Source organism: Hyalella azteca, unplaced genomic scaffold, assembly GCF_000764305.2.
Source record: "Hyalella azteca isolate HAZT.00-mixed unplaced genomic scaffold, Hazt_2.0.2 contig7617, whole genome shotgun sequence".
NCBI lineage: Eukaryota > Metazoa > Arthropoda > Malacostraca > Amphipoda > Hyalellidae > Hyalella > Hyalella azteca.
In genome coordinates, this window is record NW_025937738.1 from 84,148 (window position 1) to 101,848 (window position 17,701).

The 17,701-nt window shown below is 38.9% G+C and overlaps 1 protein-coding gene across 1 annotated transcript; it reads right to left on the minus strand.

Annotated features, from left to right (window-relative positions):
• Positions 1 to 7,489: 7,489 nt before the first annotated feature.
• Positions 7,490 to 17,153, minus strand: LOC108665360. Its single transcript, XM_018152107.2, has 11 exons — positions 16,819 to 17,153; positions 15,696 to 15,793; positions 14,887 to 15,013; positions 14,016 to 14,082; positions 13,479 to 13,560; positions 10,343 to 11,452; positions 10,162 to 10,288; positions 9,380 to 9,489; positions 8,706 to 9,123; positions 8,252 to 8,427; positions 7,490 to 7,546 (listed from the first exon to the last, which is right to left on the minus strand). The coding sequence occupies exons 1-11, from the start codon at positions 17,033 to 17,035 to the stop codon at positions 7,490 to 7,492; spliced, it is 2,589 nt and encodes an 862-aa protein (XP_018007596.1). The 5' UTR covers positions 17,036 to 17,153.
• Between the last annotated feature and the right edge of the window lie 548 nt (positions 17,154 to 17,701).

The window sequence follows — 17,701 nt, forward strand, 5'->3', positions numbered from 1 at the left end:
TTAGTTAAGAAAAAAAAATTAAAGCCTCTAATAATAAAGATGAATAATATACAATTGTACCTTAAGAATCCCTAGAATCTCCATGATAAATGTTATCTATTCATATCCGAGATCTCGCTCCTTGAAGATGCTCTTGTCCAGACGCAGTGCTTACATGCGTAGGGTCCGGACTCCCGAGATGCTTTGAGACGCCTCGAGCTGGGCCTCCGACATGTCTTCATTAGCCCTATTTATTGTCATCTTGAATCTTTTCAAGGTTTTGTTGCTCAAGTAATCTATTAACAAGAATATTGTTTTTAATTTAACATACATTCGAACACTGTTGCCTTGAAGATGCCTTCGAAGTGAGAATCTGTTCTTGATAATTGTTATTTACAAACCAAGATATCGTGATAGCTAACACGTTACTATCTAGGCAGGGATCCTACTATTCTGCCCCATATAGCTGTAAATACAACTAGTTCCTTATTCTGCTTGACTCAATATTAAATCAATTTGACTAAGTAGGGCTTGGTAACCTTTGTACTTATATTTACTGTAAAGCTTTTGAAGAACTCAATTAGTTCTTGAGAACACTCAGTTACTCAGATCTCGTATCAACAGAATTCCGTAAGTTCATTAATGTTCGCATTCGTTGTAAGCTACATGGCGGTCGAAGACCATCTTGGTTTCAGTTGATTCAAGTACATATTTTTTTGTGATGAAAAGAAGCGGCTAAAAACTAGAGTAATAATAGTCCTACAAACAAAAATCTTGAATAGCCTTATTTGTTACTAATACTGGGGCCTCTTGTTGCAGTCCTGCTTCTACTACCTTGCCTCTGACGACCAATAGCAACGAATTATTTGTATTCTTGCTAAATTTATTAGAATGCTGGCAAGGAACTCGGTTTTCTCGCATTTAGTAAGAATTTAGTTCGCACGGTTGATCTCGCAACACACGAACGGTGGAGACGCGTTTGTTTACACTTTACTTCATGCTCGCACTCTCTCATCATCTCATGACATTTTATACCCGAGATTGAGTAAAGTTTAAATACAAATAACGTGCCTCATTTCTTCTACTGATACGTAATAGATTTTTGACTGCCATTGTCGTTTATATTGCCCTTTCGATTGCGCGTGGCCAGAGGAGTTCGACGGCCGCTAACTTTTTAATTCTCATAGAGCCTCTGCGCATTGCAGGAATGCTGTTGAATATCAATCAACAATCGTGTGTATTGTACACTCTATTATTCCATCCTCAAGTCAACAATTAGCTGAGGCCGAGGCAATAATTTTCTTTCCGAAGAAATTAGAGCTTGGTCAAGTTAATTCCTTATATTTGTTTGCAATTCCTCAAGCATACTGCCGCAACTGAGTGGCAAAATGACGCCCGAGCGGAAATTAATTAATTTTTCATTGTTTGTAATTTAATTGTTTTTTACAAACATTTCCTCAAAGCCTGAGGTTATCGCGTTCCAGTTACAAAGATTATAATAATTATTAAGTTTAACCTCAACGTTCTGACACCAAAGTCTCCATTAGGATAGTTTAGATAAACAACTAACGATTGAACGATTTCTGAGAACCGTGAATCCATTTATATATTTCGGGCTGCTGAAGGCACATGCCAAGAAGCACTAAGTTTCTTCCAGGTCGTGCCATGCAGCATCTGTTGCAGGTCTTTGTAGAAAATGGCAGACTGTTGATAATAGCGCAACAGAAGTCATCAGTCTCGAGGGAGAGAGAGCGAGGACTGGCAACCGAGGCTTCGAGAGGTTGGCAACCGAAGCGTTTTGCGTCCGCATGCTCTAGACTTTCACATATACCTGGAGAGGGCTGCATTAATTACGCCCGCGGAATGTGAATTAAAAACTTAGTCTTAGACCTCGCCATCGCGTAGAAGGCGAGGTTTTTCTTTCGGGTTCAATCACAGTATGCCCCTTAGCCATTTTCGCCGAGACCATTTTTTCCTATATAGCACGATCCTGACATTTAAACGGTACTTGTAAAGTTGTACAACATTCGCCAATGCGGCAGACGAGCGCACGACGCACACAACACACGTGTTTCGGCCCTGGAGAACTAGGCCCGTGGACTGTCGTCGATTTTAGTACTTTTTGTGACTTGTTAGCAGGAGATATAAAAACCGGCCTCGTGAGTTCAAAACTGACGATTCGAAATAGCTACAGGACTTTCACCATGTGTAAGAAATTAGTCGCTAGACAAAATAGCGGATACTCCGACAACGATTATGGAAGTTAGAATGAGGGCTGGAGCTTATCAAGAACTTGGTATTTGATATTTTTGGTTGTTGCCTCTAAGCTTCCATTTTCCTCGGTAGTCTTCCTCTGCCTCATCAGTTTTGATCTAATCTAACTGGGCGGTTTTTATTCTAAGAGAAAAGTAGGTGAAATTGCATAATGTGAACTAATATGAATTTTATTTAGAGCTGGCAGAGAGGAAAACCAACTGAAAGTATAACAGCAGGTCCTTAAGGTTCTAGCCACACGGCGTTTCCAAACTCAATGTTCGGGCGCACGTTTTTAACGTTTTTCGTACGATAGTAGCTAGCAACAGCTTCATCGCTTTGGCATCTAGGTACTCGTAAGCGTTTTGTCAGCTCAAGCCATGTATTTGGTTCATAAACTTGCGCTTCAATATGCTCAACAAATTTCAACTGCTTGTCGACATAAACTCTCAATTTTTTTCCACTATCGACTTCTGAATCATTCCTCTTTCATTGCAATCATTTCTTTTCATGCTGTTAGCTTGCTGTTCATTGTATAAATTTCCTACATTACCCTGTCAAGATCAGGTTGCAACTGCACTTTTACTCTTTCGCAACAACCGAAGCGAGTAGTATCAAACAGAGAAACCAAACATGAAACGTGTGACAATGCTTTTTACAGTGAATCGATACAAACTATTAGAACTTAATAACTACAGAGATAGTTCGTCTGAATTAATAGACTTTTGCGGTTCCTACATAAAGTTAGCATCTCCAGTCGGCGAGTATTGTTAAATCAAGTACGGAAATATTCACCAATGAATTTTTTAAACTTAAGGACATGGTTCTGACATGTAAGCCATGATTAGATTGAGGCTGTGGACTTATGGCGCTGTATTCAAACACAGAGTACTTGAGTATGGCGATCAATCTTTCAATTCACCCATGCACATTTTATTTGACCAAATTCTCATCACCTACAGGCCCTAGGAAATTGTTCTATTTCCATCACCTTTAAATTTGCCTAAGTTATCGCCAACCACTAGTTTTTTTCTAAAAATTAAAATCTATCTCTCCAGACACTGCAAGCTTTTTCTCACTTTTTTGTCTTGTTTTCCTCTGCAGTACCGTAGAGACTGCAAAAGAAAATTGGAAGTTGAAAAATGGTTGTTGCATTAAGGTTCTTTCAATTTCGAGTAAATGCCTTTGCTAAAAAAAATTACTAAGTGAGTATTGTTTTTAACCTGACTGCATTCTTGATCAATTGTAGAGTCAGTACACGAAGTAATTGAATTTATTCTATTACATTTTTATGAGATGAAACAAAAGTTGTAGGTAATAAAATTCAAGTCCAAGAGGTAAAGTATTCCTTTTTCCAGTAGTTGTACGTTCAAATCGGGTAATACTTCCATGACATTATCATTAGTAATAGAAGTGAATGTTTGTCATCATTGTAAAAGTGTGACTTGAGTAATAAAAATGAAAAAAACATAATATTAGAGAAATCCAATGAAGTTAGGGCGGTGCCGCGATTGGACCACATTAAAAATGAATACAAATGGGTTACATTCAAACATCTAATTCCTTTATCTTAATTATGGAAGACAAGAAGTCTAGTAGAGTAGATCATCATGATTTATACGTATAATGGAACGACATTGAAACTAAAAATTCATCTATTCTGAATGAGTGCAATTAAAGTATTCATCAATTGAGTACTCTTCCAGTCAACATCCGTCTCAATATTTTAGCACAAAAAGCTGGAAATGCCTTTTATCCTTTTACAAACTGAACAAAAAACATTACATTCCCTAACCAAAATCGTTGTCACACAACGAACAATGAACGGACCGGTAAGCGCAAGATGAGCGGTGGACGCCACGCACAGAGGCACTGCAATTGCACGCGCAGCGGAGTCATTTATTAGATCTTGTCAAGGACATCTCTCGGCAGGGATGTAAGCGTGAAGGGCCAGCCCAGTTCTCTTCGGAATAGCTGATGCCAGTTGCGATGGGAGTGTCATTCATCCACATCAGACTCAAACATACATCTATATATTCTCTTTGGTTTGAATGACGGAGTTCGAACTTCGTAGAACTTAAATACTAAACGAGCTGAATTTCTCTCGAATTGATTTTGGAAAAAGTTCCCTCTAGGAGACATTTATTAAGGGCCAGAGAAAGCACGTCGGCACTATTTCCCGTAGCGTTTCTATGCCACTGGCCCGCGTTTATGCCTCGTGTCATTACGTCTTGTGTTATGCGTGCAAAACTCGTTTGTTTCCTATTGGAATATTCCAACCTACTGTTTGAAGTTAATTATCAATATCTTTATAGATTAAAGGCTAATTACCGTTTGAACGTGAATAAATTCATACAAATAATGTTAAATGTATCAACAATAGATACATGCCTTTATTACATTGATTGCGTGTTAATATTCTGATTGCCTCCTAAACCCTTTGCTGCGACGAAGAATTTCCATCAGTAATGACCGATAAATTTAGTAAAACTCTATTACGCAGTTATTGAAGTAAGTTCCGCTAATGTTTATTATCAATCATGTCCATAATCACGTAATTAACGTGAAATGATTATTCATATTCTTGGAGAAAAAAATGATACCGATTGAGTCTCAAGTCGAGAAGCTCCGAGTGAATTTTCATAGTGAATTCTGAATTGCAAATTGAAAAATTTTACATTTATAGTCAAAATTAGACAATTTATTAAAATAAAACAATTAACGATCATACTGGAATGGTGATTAAGTATAAACATGATGAACCATAAGATTTACGCATCATGTTTATGATGATGTGGACGATGCATGCTGCCCTCAGTTGCATGCTGCCCTCAGTTGCATGCTGCCCTCAGCTGCATGCTGCCCTCAGCTGCATGCTGCCCTCAGTTGCATGCTGCCCTCAGTTGCATGCTGCCCTCAGTTGCATGCTGCCCTCAGTTGCATTTGTGTTTAATTTTGGATCTTGTTAAACTTCCTTTCAACTCAACGTCAATTTAATTTAAAAAATTCACGAACGTATAACCATTTCTCAAACCAGTGTTTTGGGAAGGCTGACTAAATAAGAAATAAAAATAATTGTATGACACGACGCCTGCAGCCGCGCTACTTTGAAATTAAAATCAAATTAAATTTAATTAAAATTAAATTGAAATTAAAATTAAATTGAATTTGGTCCCCAATCAAAATTGGGGACCAAAAAGTGGTTGGAAAAATCGCGGGTCTTCAGAGTTGTCGCAGTGCGTCGATGTGATAAATTTTTACTTTGTCGCTGCGTTGGCGGGAAAAAAAATTTGCGTACAATTCAAATTGTGGACTTTAAGATTTTGAAAATATATTTATTTTCGTATGGCTCGGTAATACACTTGGGAATCGTACTTTAGTCATGTTTAACTTGAATAATGTTAACAAATTCATTATAGTTTTCTTATAAATACAAGGAATAAATTTATTGCAAATAAAGTAAAAGAAACTTTAAAAATATACGGCTCTGTCAACACGTCTGTCAACAGCGTGGGAAAAACGTCGTGGCGAAGAACTGATCTGTCAACACGTCTGTCAACAGCGCGGGAAAAACGTCGTGGCGAAGAACTGATCTGTCAACACGTCTGTTGACAGCGCGGGCAAACGTCGTGGCGAAGAACTGATCTGTCAACACGTCTGTCAACAGCGCGGGACAAACGTCGTGGCGAAGAACTGATCTGTCAACACGTCTGTCAACAGCGCGGGACAAACGTCGTGGCGAAGAACTGATCTGTCTACTCGTCTGTCAACGCCTGTCAATTTTTCATCAAGTCTTTTTTGATGGCAACGATGGCGTGGCAACGCGGCGACGTGACGGGGTCGAAGAGCGGCAACAGGAACGCTTGCTGGCAACACTCCTGTCAACGAAGACCGAGTGAACGTTATTTATGACGCATAGTCATGTCTATTGTGAACGTTATTTATAATGCATATAATCATTCATCTATACAGTGAATGAAATTTTTTGCATGCAAGATGAAGTCATAATCAGCTGCACCTGATCTAGCAGCATCAAGTCATAATCAGCTGCACCTGATCTAGCAGCATCAAGTCATAATCAGCTGCACCTGATCTAGCAGCATCAAGTCATAATCAGCTGCACCTGATCTAGCAGCATCAAGTCATAATCAGCTGCACCTGATCTAGCAGCATCAAGTCATAATCAGCTGCACCTGATCTAGCAGCATCAAGTCATAATCAGCTGCACCTGATCTAGCAGCATCAAGTCATAATCAGCTGCACCTGATCTAGCAGCATCAAGTCATAATCAGCTGCACCTGATCTAGCAGCATCAAGTCATAATCAGCTGCACCTGATCTAGCAGCATCAAGTCATAATCAGCTGCACCTGATCTAGCAGCATCAAGTCATAATCAGCTGCACCTGATCTAGCAGCATCAAGTCATAATCAGCTGCACCTGATCTAGCAGCATCAAGTCATAATCAGCTGCACCTGATCTAGCAGCATCAAGTCATAATCAGCTGCACCTGATCTAGCAGCATCAAGTCATAATCAGCTGCACCTGATCTAGCAGCATCAAGTCATAATCAGCTGCACCTGATCTAGCAGCATCAAGTCATAATCAGCTGCACCTGATCTAGCAGCATCAAGTCATAATCAGCTGCACCTGATCTAGCAGCATCAAGTCATAATCAGCTGCACCTGATCTAGCAGCATCAAGTCATAATCAGCTGCACCTGATCTAGCAGCATCAAGTCATAATCAGCTGCACCTGATCTAGCAGCATCAAGTCATAATCAGCTGCACCTGATCTAGCAGCATCAAGTCATAATCAGCTGCACCTGATCTAGCAGCATCAAGTCATAATCAGCTGCACCTGATCTAGCAGCATCAAGTCATAATCAGCTGCACCTGATCTAGCAGCATCAAGTCATAATCAGCTGCACCTGATCTAGCAGCATCAAGTCATAATCAGCTGCACCTGATCTAGCAGCATCAAGTCATAATCAGCTGCACCTGATCTAGNTCCTTCTACCCTCCACATCATATCCTCCACATCAAGCATCCTTCTACCCTCCACATCATATCCTCCACATCAAGCATCCTTCTACCCTCCACATCAAGCAGCCTTCTACCCTCTGCATCACATCCTGCACATCAAGCAGCCTTCTACCCTCTGCATCACATCCTGCACATCAAGCAGCCTTCTATCCTCCACCGGCCACTCCTATCCTCCACATCACACATTCATCATATTCACGATTTCACTCGCTTTTCATTGAACAAATTCTCTCTCTACACCAGACGCTCGTTTGCTGTCATCCCTGCCGTCCTTAAGCAATAAATAATCCCTGCTAATTGAACACTTCTAATGCACTCTTCTATTAGTCATCAAGCAATAAATCCCTTCTAATTCAACACTTCTAGTAATTATTATCTCTAGATTAGACAATCATTTTATATTGAGTGCATACAATTTACATTCGAACCACAAGGGTGGCATAAGTTATCTTATTATGTTATATATTTAGGTTATCTTTTATGGTTTAATATTGTAAGCGGTCCAGTTCAGGCCATGGTTGCCCTGGCAACGGTTTTAGATATCATAGGATTTTCACCGCCTGCTGGGTATCGAACCCCCAACAAACTCAATACTACAAACTTGTTGTGCTCAACCACCAAACCGATTTCGGCCTGGATTTTTACAGCGATTTGCTGGTTTCACACCCACAACTCGCTGTTCTAATCTTGGTTATCTAGAATAATTTGAAAACACAACAAGAAAATAGCAAAACTCATATTTTATGATGTTATTACTTTTATATTTTAAATATTTCGCTAAAATATGTGTTAATTCATGGTCAGTGATGCATATGTTGTATTTCTTCACAATGAAATTTTAAGACAAGAATACAGGATTGAAGGTGGGCAGACTTTTTAACAAACATTTATGCTTATTAAGAATTAGTTTCAGACAAACGAATTTGTAAGAATAAAAAGGAACTAATCAAATATTCCAAACTAAAAAAAAATTCACCATGACTCGCGATCTGACGACATCTGGCAGCCTGGCAATAGCGCGCGTCGCGTATTGGCTGAAACTCTGGCAGTTGCCGGCCAAGCCTCGGCCGATGCGGAACATGGAGATTGCGCTGCGCTCTTCGGAAGATAAACTTGACACGAACGAGGAGTAATCATGTAGCGGGGGTGGTTCTGGAAGTTTATATGAATTTATAATATGTTATTGAATTTTAAATGCTTCACGTTAAAGATCATTAAATCATTGTGGTCTTAATTGATAGGAAGTGAATGTGCTGCTGATAAGATAGTTTCAATTTTTCTGTGCACTTTAGAACCAATAAGCACTAATTTGAGATGAATATAGTACCTAGTCTGCTTTCAAGAATCTTAAGTATAAATGCATATAAAAGAAAAAATCGCAAATATAGCTACAAATTGTCATGAAAACATCTCAAACGCTGTTGAAATACCTTGAGTGTTGTCGATGAAATTATCCCGTGTACAGTCTACGACACGGAGTGGGGTGCCAGAGGTACGAGGTGGGGTGCCAGAGGCACGAGGTGGGGTGCCAGAGGCACAAGACGGGGTGCCAGAGGCACAAGGTGGAGTGTCAGAGACACTAGGTGGGGTGCCAGAGGCACAAGATAGGGTGCCAGAGGCACAAGGCAGGGTGCCAGAGGCACGAGGATGGGTGCCAGAGGCACAAAGCTGGGTGCCAGAGGCACAAGGCGGGGTGCCAGAGGCACAAGGCGGGGTGCCAGAGGCACAAGGCGGGGTGCCAGAGGCACGAAATTGGCTGCCAGAAGCAGGATTGGCGCTGTGATGCAGTTGTCTAACTATCACCAGCTGCAGGACTGCCCGCCAGAAGTGGGATTTGTTTTCTTCTTCCTAAGAAGATTGACAGTCAAAAGTAGAATGGGAATTATAAGTAGAATGAAAGTCCTAAGTGGAAGGGAATTGAATTCAGAAGTTAAGACAAATCATGAGATCAATTGAAATCTTTGGGTCCCTGGATCCATATTTACCTAATTAAACATTGTGTAAAAATAATTATTATAATGTTATAAGAATTCAATCAATAATCTACCAAGAGATGAACCTTGTCTGCTTCTGATTGACTGAAAATGAGATAATCCAGTAGTACCTGGACGCCCAGCACGACCCTCCTGGGCAGGCACTGGGAGCCGATCATACGCGCGTTGCGGCCCAGCTGGTACCCAGCCAGCTGGGCACACAGCGGGAACCCAGCACCAGCTGTAGCATGAACATAATCAAGTCATGCTCAAAATATGGCAAGAAATTACTTCAAAACTCTTAAAATATTTAAACACTGGAAAAATTCATATATTTCGTACCAAACAATTGGTTTAACCAAATAACCTTGTTGACTGATTAACTCGTACTGTATAGACTATAGCTCACTTAGCACTTGTTAGCTCATGCTGGACATAAAAATTAATCTTTACATGGAAAGAAATACAGAATGTCCAATACACTTGTATGTCTTTGGTTGAACACAAATGCCAAATTACTTTTAATAACAGTCAATCGGAGAATATGATTCTTCTAAATTTTCATTAACTAAACTACCTAGATTATTTTTATAAGAATTAATCGAAGAGTTTAATACTTCAAGATTGTATTCATTGTCTTCACGGACTCGATTATTTTAATAAGAGTTAATGCATCAACTTAATCCCTGAATATTATTTTCATTATTTCTAAATGAACGTCCATTTATTGTCCTCACGGACTAGATTATTTCAATAAGAGTTGATGGATCAACTTAATCCCTTTGGATTATTTTGATTATTTCTCAATGAACGTCCATTTATTGTCTTCACGGACTAGATTATTTCAATAAGAGTTAATGGATTAACTTAATCCCTTTGGATTATTTTGATTATTTCTAAATGAAGGCCTCACCAGGGCGCTCGGTGACAAGGTGGTAGCAGCAGCCGACGACGCAGGCAACCGCCACGTGCGCGTGCCGGAGGAAGACATGCAGTGCGCTCACGCTGAGGTCACCGCAGCCGTGCAGACATGACACGCACTGCACTGCACGCACTGCTTCATTTATGTTCACTGCACGCACTGCTTCATTTACCTGCACTGCACGCACTGCTTCATTTACCTTCACTGCACGCACTGCTTCATTTACCTTCACTGCACGCACTGCTTCATTTACCTTCACTGCACGCACTGCTTCATTTATGTTCACTGCTTCCAAAGTTTGGTTCACTGCACTTATTGCTTCATTTACATTCACTGCTTTCAAAGTTTGGTTCACTGCACATATTGCTTCATTTACGTTCACTGCTTCCAAAGTTTGGTTCACTGCACTTATTGCTTCATTTACGTTCACTGCTTCCAAAGTTTGGTTCACTGCACTTATTGCTTCATTTACGTTCACTGCTTTCGAAGTTTGGTTCACTGCACTTATTGCTTCATTTACGTTCACTGCTTCCAAAGTTTGGTTCACTGCACTCACTGCTCGGTTCACGTTACATTGGTTCCCTTGTTCTTGTTCTTCTTTCTCCGAGGGGAACAATTTCTCGACTTCTTCTCGTTCATCAAACTCTTCTCTCACCGCCGACTTTGTACTTCTTTCTTTAGTTTCTCCGGCTGCTCCTTTTCTTCTGACTTTTACTTTAGTCTTCCTGTTATCAGGCTTGATTTTCGATGAATTTGATGAATCTGTTTCAAGTGCGATGGCTTCTTTTAATGCGTCTCCGATACTGAAGGTTGGCGTCACGTACTTGGTGATGCAATAATAATGTCCAGCGTCAGTCGCTGTTTCATCTGAAGAACTAGCAACATTTGTTCTGCATTTATCCCTTATAGAACAATGAGAATATGAGTATCTCGTTTCTTTTTCTTCACGAATCGCGATTTCTGGTGCCTCTGATGTTATGCTTAACTGCATCAATTTATGATTCGCTTCGGAATCTCTATGAAAAATATCTGAATCAATTGATCTAGAAATGGTTTTGGATTCCATACGTTTTGAAATTTTGACGCTTTCTGTATTTTCATACAAGGAGTTCACTTCTGCTGATCTAGGAACGATATTTGTATGTAGTGCGTCAGACGTAGATTCATCATTTTCATCTTCTAAGTCGTTGAAAAAAGTCAATCCTTCTGAAAATTTTTGGGATTTTTCAGGTGATGGATTTTTTGTTCTTCGATTCACACGTCGCTGGCGGTTCAGTTCTTTCTGCAACCAATAACCGAATAAGAAATTCATTAAAATCTGTTTATAAAAAATTAATTACAAATTACTTTAGATTAAGGCAATGCACTAAGAATGCAAAGATCTTAATAAATGTGCAGTTAACGGGGCGCAAATTGGAACATGAGCTGAAGGTAATGTTTTTATTGAACAACACTTCAATATTTAAATTAAACAAGACTGATATTGTGGAGTCGGGAAATACACCTTTTATATATGTCTTTTATAGTGATCCGTTTTTAAATCAAAACGAATAGTCCGTGCGCTGTTACCAGGGGCCATACTTTCAAAAAAAGTTAAGAGATCGTAAGTTCATTAGCCAATCATTGACGGCCTTTCAAGCAAAATCCACCAATCATAAACAAGAAAATAGAGCGTAAGTACTTACGTTCACTTGGCGAGTTTTAAAAGTAAGGCCCCTCAATAGTGGCTCGATAGGATCACCCAATCTAAGCCACCATACTGGACAGGTGCGTATTGAATCATTCAATATTTTAAAATAGCTGTGCTTATGGTGACCTGCAATATATTAGTCTTATGTCAACCTGTATAGCTGCAGATGTGAAGAGGTATTTTTAGTTTCTATGATATAGTTTTAGGCATGAACCATTGTGTACGTTTAGTGTCTGCAGTTTTATCTCATGCAGAGAGACCTCCGAAGACCTTCACTGCCAGTACATGCAGACCATATACAACTATACAGGGTCCGCCACATTTATGGCAACGGATGTTTGCTATATAAAAATAAATTGGTTTCTAGGCGACTTTTCTTTTATAATGAAGCTTAATATCATCTATTAATTCATCTATTATATATTGCAGAAGTCTAAGGTGTCTAAATTTACTATTACTTAAGGCAGTATATAGAAATGCAATTGTAACTCTTCATGAAAAAGGCGAGAGTAATTTAGTCATTGCAAAAAAGCTCCAAATTCGTCGTGAAACTGTGTGGAAGGTGGTAAAAAAATTCGAGGAAACTGGTGAAACATGCAATCGACCTGGTCAAGGAAGGAAACGAAGTGTCCGAACAAAACAACTGGTCAAAAACACGAGGGAGGAGTTGAGGAGAAACCCTCGTCGCTCAGCTGCAAAATTTGCTTCAGAAGCAGGAGTCAGTCAGACATCAATGCGTAGAGTCCTCAAAGATGACCTCAAAACCTCCCCTTACAAGATGCAAACAAGGCATGAACTAACAGACCGTCATGAACGAATGAGGCTCGAAAGATGCCAGCACATTCTGGATCTCATTGAGGATGGTACGCTGCCCAACTTGGTGTTCAGTGACGAGAAAAAAATTGACATTGAACAAAGTGTTAACCATCAAAATGACTGAGTTTGGAGTCGGGATGGATCTGTGGCAGCCAAACAGCAACACGACGTCAAACTCCCATGTCCGTGATGGTTTGGGCCGCGGTAACCGCCACTGGGAGGTGTTCACTCATTTTTGTCCCATCAGGAGTGAAATTGAACAGTCAGCGATACATTTCGGATATTTTGGAAGCTGTGTTGTTACCTTGGGCCCGTAAACACTTCAACGGCTCACCATGGAGTTTTCAACAAGACTCTGCCCCATAACATGGCTCAAACATGACCCAAAACTGGATTCAGGGTCACATCCCAGCGTTCATTAGCAAAAATGAATGGCCCTAAAGAAGCCCTGATTTGAATCCTCTCGACTTTTCTGTGTAGGCTATTTTAGAGAGTAGGGCTGCAGAACACCTCATGATTCTTTGGATAGTTTGAAGTCTAAATTGACACGAGAATGGGACTTGATCCCTCAAGAAATGCTGCGTGTCTCCTGTGAAGCTTTCCCGCGTAGATTGGAGGCCGTCGTTAAAAATAAGGGTGGTCATATTGAATAAATATGTCTGAGAATTGTTTAGGTAATTCTTGGCTACTATCGTTGCTCATCCAATAAAAAAACAATTCACCTGTTTGTTTCATTGAGAAATAATAAAAAACATGCGTTGCCATAAATATGGCGGATCCTGTATAATACACTGAATGTCACCTGCAGAGTGTGGCTGTATGCACGCGCTGCCTGTGTGTTGGACTGTGTACCATCCACTGCCAGTACATGCAGACCGTAGAACCTGTGAGTCGCATGAGCTCGAGTACAACATTCAGCTCAACATTTGTAACAATTACTAATTCCTTATACTTCAATATTACATTTCAAAAATTATTTACAAATGTAATATTGGCAAAAAAGTATCTTAATGCATATATACAACAGAATGATAGCTATACTAGTATAATACGCCCGGAAAAGTATTTGTAATGCATATATACAACAGAATGATAGCTATAGTAGTATAGTACGCCCGGAAAAGTATTTGTAATGCATATATACAACAAAATGATAGCTATAGTAGTATAGTACGCCCGGAAAAGTATTTGTAATGCATATATACAACAGAATGATAGCTATAGTAGTATATAAAGTTTGTTCTTTTTAATACAACAGGAAGAGAAAGATTTATCGGCATTGGCAATATATATATAGTACGCCAGAAAATGATATAATTGATTATGACTTCAACTTCACCTGGCAAGCAGGGCGCTGAGGTAACCCTTCCCTGCCCCCAGGTCACACACCCACGACACGTCCAAGCCTGAGCATTAACAGTCAAATATTAATTGAATTATTTACAAGCCTGAGCATTAACAGTCAAATATTAATTGAATTATTTACAAGCCTGAGCATTAACAGTCAAATATTAATTTAATTAATTACAAGCCTGAGCAATAACACTCAAATATTAATTAAATTAATTACAAGCCTGAGCATTAGCACTCAAATATTAATTAAATTAATTACAAGCCTGAGCATCAACAGTCAAATATTAATTGAATTAATTACAAGCCTGAGCATCAACAGTCAAATATTAATTGAATTAATAACATATCAACTGCCAAGTATTAGTAGAGTCAATAACTCATCAGCAGACAGCTGCCAAATATCAATAGACAGTTGGAGCAACTGTAAACAATTTCTTGAATAAATAGTGGTGTAAAATAAGCAATGTCAAGGAATAAGATGTGACTAGAAATGAGTGCATACGCAATGAGTGATGGAAAGAGTGAATGTTCAAATTTCAATTTCGATTTAAAAAGAGAGAAATTAAGGCGCAAGTAGCAACAATGGCCAAAAAGAAGCGCATTAGCGCCTGGAACTTGTGGAGAATAAAATACACTGAAGAGAAGAAAACCTAAACGCATTGAGTGCATTGGGTCTCACCAGCACCAGCAGCCCCTCGTCTCACCAGCAGCCCCTCGTCTCACCAGCACACCCTCGTCTCACCAGCACCCCCTCGTCTCACCAGCACCCCCTCGTCTCACCAGCAGACCCTCATCTCACCAGCACCCCCTCGTCTCACCAGCACCCCCTCGTCTCACCAGCACCCCCTTCGTCTCACCGGCACAGAGAGCTGCCATAAGCTCCGCCATGACTGCCACCTCGTGCGCCTTCTTCAGTGGCATGAGGCGCTGCAGATCCACAGTGGCGGTCACTGGCGTGGCGTGCTGCTGTGCCGCCGCAAGTACCTGTTCCCTCAAATTTATGGCTCCGAAATAATCAATTGTAATAAATCTGTCAACTTGCATGGAAATGAATGCTTAGTAAATCCCTGGTGCTTTTCTTTGGGAAAAAATGCTATGTGTACGGGCGGGGTGTTGTCATGAATTGAATCGAAGCAATTGTATGGAATCAAATCCTAAGCTTTTCAGTTGAGATAGTGAATCAATAGTACAGAGTGTAAATGCTATTCTGTGAATTACAATATAATTGTGAGAATCTTACTAGACACCAAATAGTAACCTCGTCATCAATGTGGTCATTATTCAATCCAAATTTTGTCTCAAGTCAGGTTCAAACTTGGAACATTTCATCACACATTCCCGACCTCTCAAAAAATGAACTTCTGGTCAAATAGCTTCTACAATTTGTTTTCTGTTTGCTCAAACTTTATGAGACGCAAACAGTTAGGTTTTAGCAACATCGCTGTTTGTAATGTTTTTTTTTTTACATTTATTCCATCATGTTACTATAGACAATTTCAAACTGACCATCATCAACACAATTTGTGCCAATATAGCACCTACACAAGAGAAATGGTGAAAAAATTCAGTTTTAATCTGTTGAACACACTTGGTTACCATTAATGCAATGAAAAAGCAACAAAGAAACCCATTATTGAGGTGTGAGTAGAAAAATGAGCCTACAAACCTCTTGTTTGGAGCTCAGTACCCCAAGTTGACTGAGATGCATTGAGTGCAGCAACAACAGGAACTTGTGTAAAGATGGGAGGTCACTCTTGATCCCATCTGTAGCAAATAGTTAACATTGATTCTCCTTCCTGTATATCTTAGAGCAATAATACATGGATGAAGACAAAAAAAAAAAAAAAAGAATTTCATGTACAATAAATCACAATCATTAATAAGCTGTCTTTATAGAGTATTGAAAAAATTCAAAATAAAATCTATCACTTGCATTTTGTCAGCCATTTAATAAAAATTGCACACAATACAGAAAAAAATGTTGAATTTGCCAGGCTTCAATACGCAATGGAATAGTGAGCTCACTCATGGAGTAGTAGGTTCATATGGTATGCACTGGGGTTCACAGTATCAAATTTTTCCTGGACTGTTTTTACAATGGTAATAAAAATCTACTAAACAAATGTAACCAAACTCAAAATATTATAAAAAATCAGTGTTTGAGTTTAAAAAACATGAACCAGGTACTTTTTTGATTAAATGTTGTGTGCGCCCACAGAGTGAGAAATTTATAATCAATTCGAAAAAAATTATGGTACACCTTGTGGCTTCAATAATAAATTCTATTCACAAGTCATAGCTTCAAACTAGAACTCTTCAAAAATAGGATATACCGGGACTAGTACGATATCTGGAACATCAATATTATTGATCAAATTACTTAGTGATGCCCTGAGAACATGAAGATCATACAATATCTTAAATCAGTTTATAATAGAAAATTATTAATTCATTCATGTTGGTATGTCTAAAAAAATCAAACAAATGAAGTAACAGTGACAAATATAGACATATATATAACACTATTACTATTAATATTTATAAACAAGAATATAGTTTTGACTTCAATGCCCCACAGTCTGGAATGAAAAATAAAATGATTGATCATTTTCTCTTAGTAACTAGTATTTCTCGGTCAGCATGCAAAAAGTCAAGAATATCTGTGTCTTCTTATTGAAACAAAAAAAATGCTAATACATGTCATTCTCAACTCTTCAATTGAAATTGTATAAGGGAACTATTTTCGCCAAACTGCATTATCACAAATTAACCTGATATTCTCTGCTCACCAAGTAGCTCAGAAGATTCCTGAGAAGGTCCCAACATGGAGCACAGATCCTGCGGTGAAATTTTGTTGAGATCATCCCATAGCAGCGGTGGTAAGACTTTGTGCCATACATCGGACACAAACACATCCACCAAGTGGCAGTTGGCCAGAGCAAGAAATGGGCTCAAGTTGGTAGCAACATAGTGGAGAGCTTCATGAACAGCCTTTTTTGAATGCATTTATATGAAGGACCTGGAAATATGCATTTTAAATTCTCATAATGTTATGTTATTATGCATCCAAATTGTTGTAAAAGACCTTTCTGATTAACCTCTGCAATCAATGTTATGCGGACAGTTGAGTATGCATCTAGTAATTCTTTTAATATTAGCCATAATGAAAAACATGACTGACCATTGACATCTTTACATCATGGTGATAAATTAGACTTTTACACTGACCTTCCTGTGGAGGCATTTATACCTATTTGCCCAGTATTTACACCTATAGTGTATTTTGCAAATTTTGAATTTGATCAGGCAATTAGAAATGAACTGAGTCTAAATAATCACTCTTTTACCACTTTGTTTTGACTTTACATGCACTACTCTTTTTCTTTGAAAAAGGAAATCTATTGTTGAGATAATGACATGTTCAAAAATTTTATATAATTGTAATAGGATATTTTTAAATTCAAAACTATTTTTGAGCCATTAAACAAACTTCAATTCTGCTAAATGTTTGAGAAGCATTTGTATCTAACCATAATGTACAGTAAAGCATAACGTACCTATGTGAAGACTTTAACGGATGCCAAAATTCTTTGCTCTTAAGATGCCAAGATATCAACTACTATTTTACAATACTTCTCTATAACTTCACTTCTTGTATGTTTGTTTGTTTGT

Coding starts and splice junctions, on each gene's coding strand:
- LOC108665360 (XM_018152107.2), bottom strand. CDS start 17,035: ATGCATTCAAAAAAGGCTGTTCATGAAGCTCTCCACTATGTTGCTACC. Junction 11,453..13,478: donor CATACAGCCACACTCTGCAG/GTGACATTCAGT, acceptor TATTGGTTGCAG/AAAGAACTGAACCGCCAGCG. Junction 10,289..10,342: donor AAGCAGTGCGTGCAGTGCAG/GTAAATGAAGCA, acceptor CGTGCAGTGCAG/TGCGTGTCATGTCTGCACGG.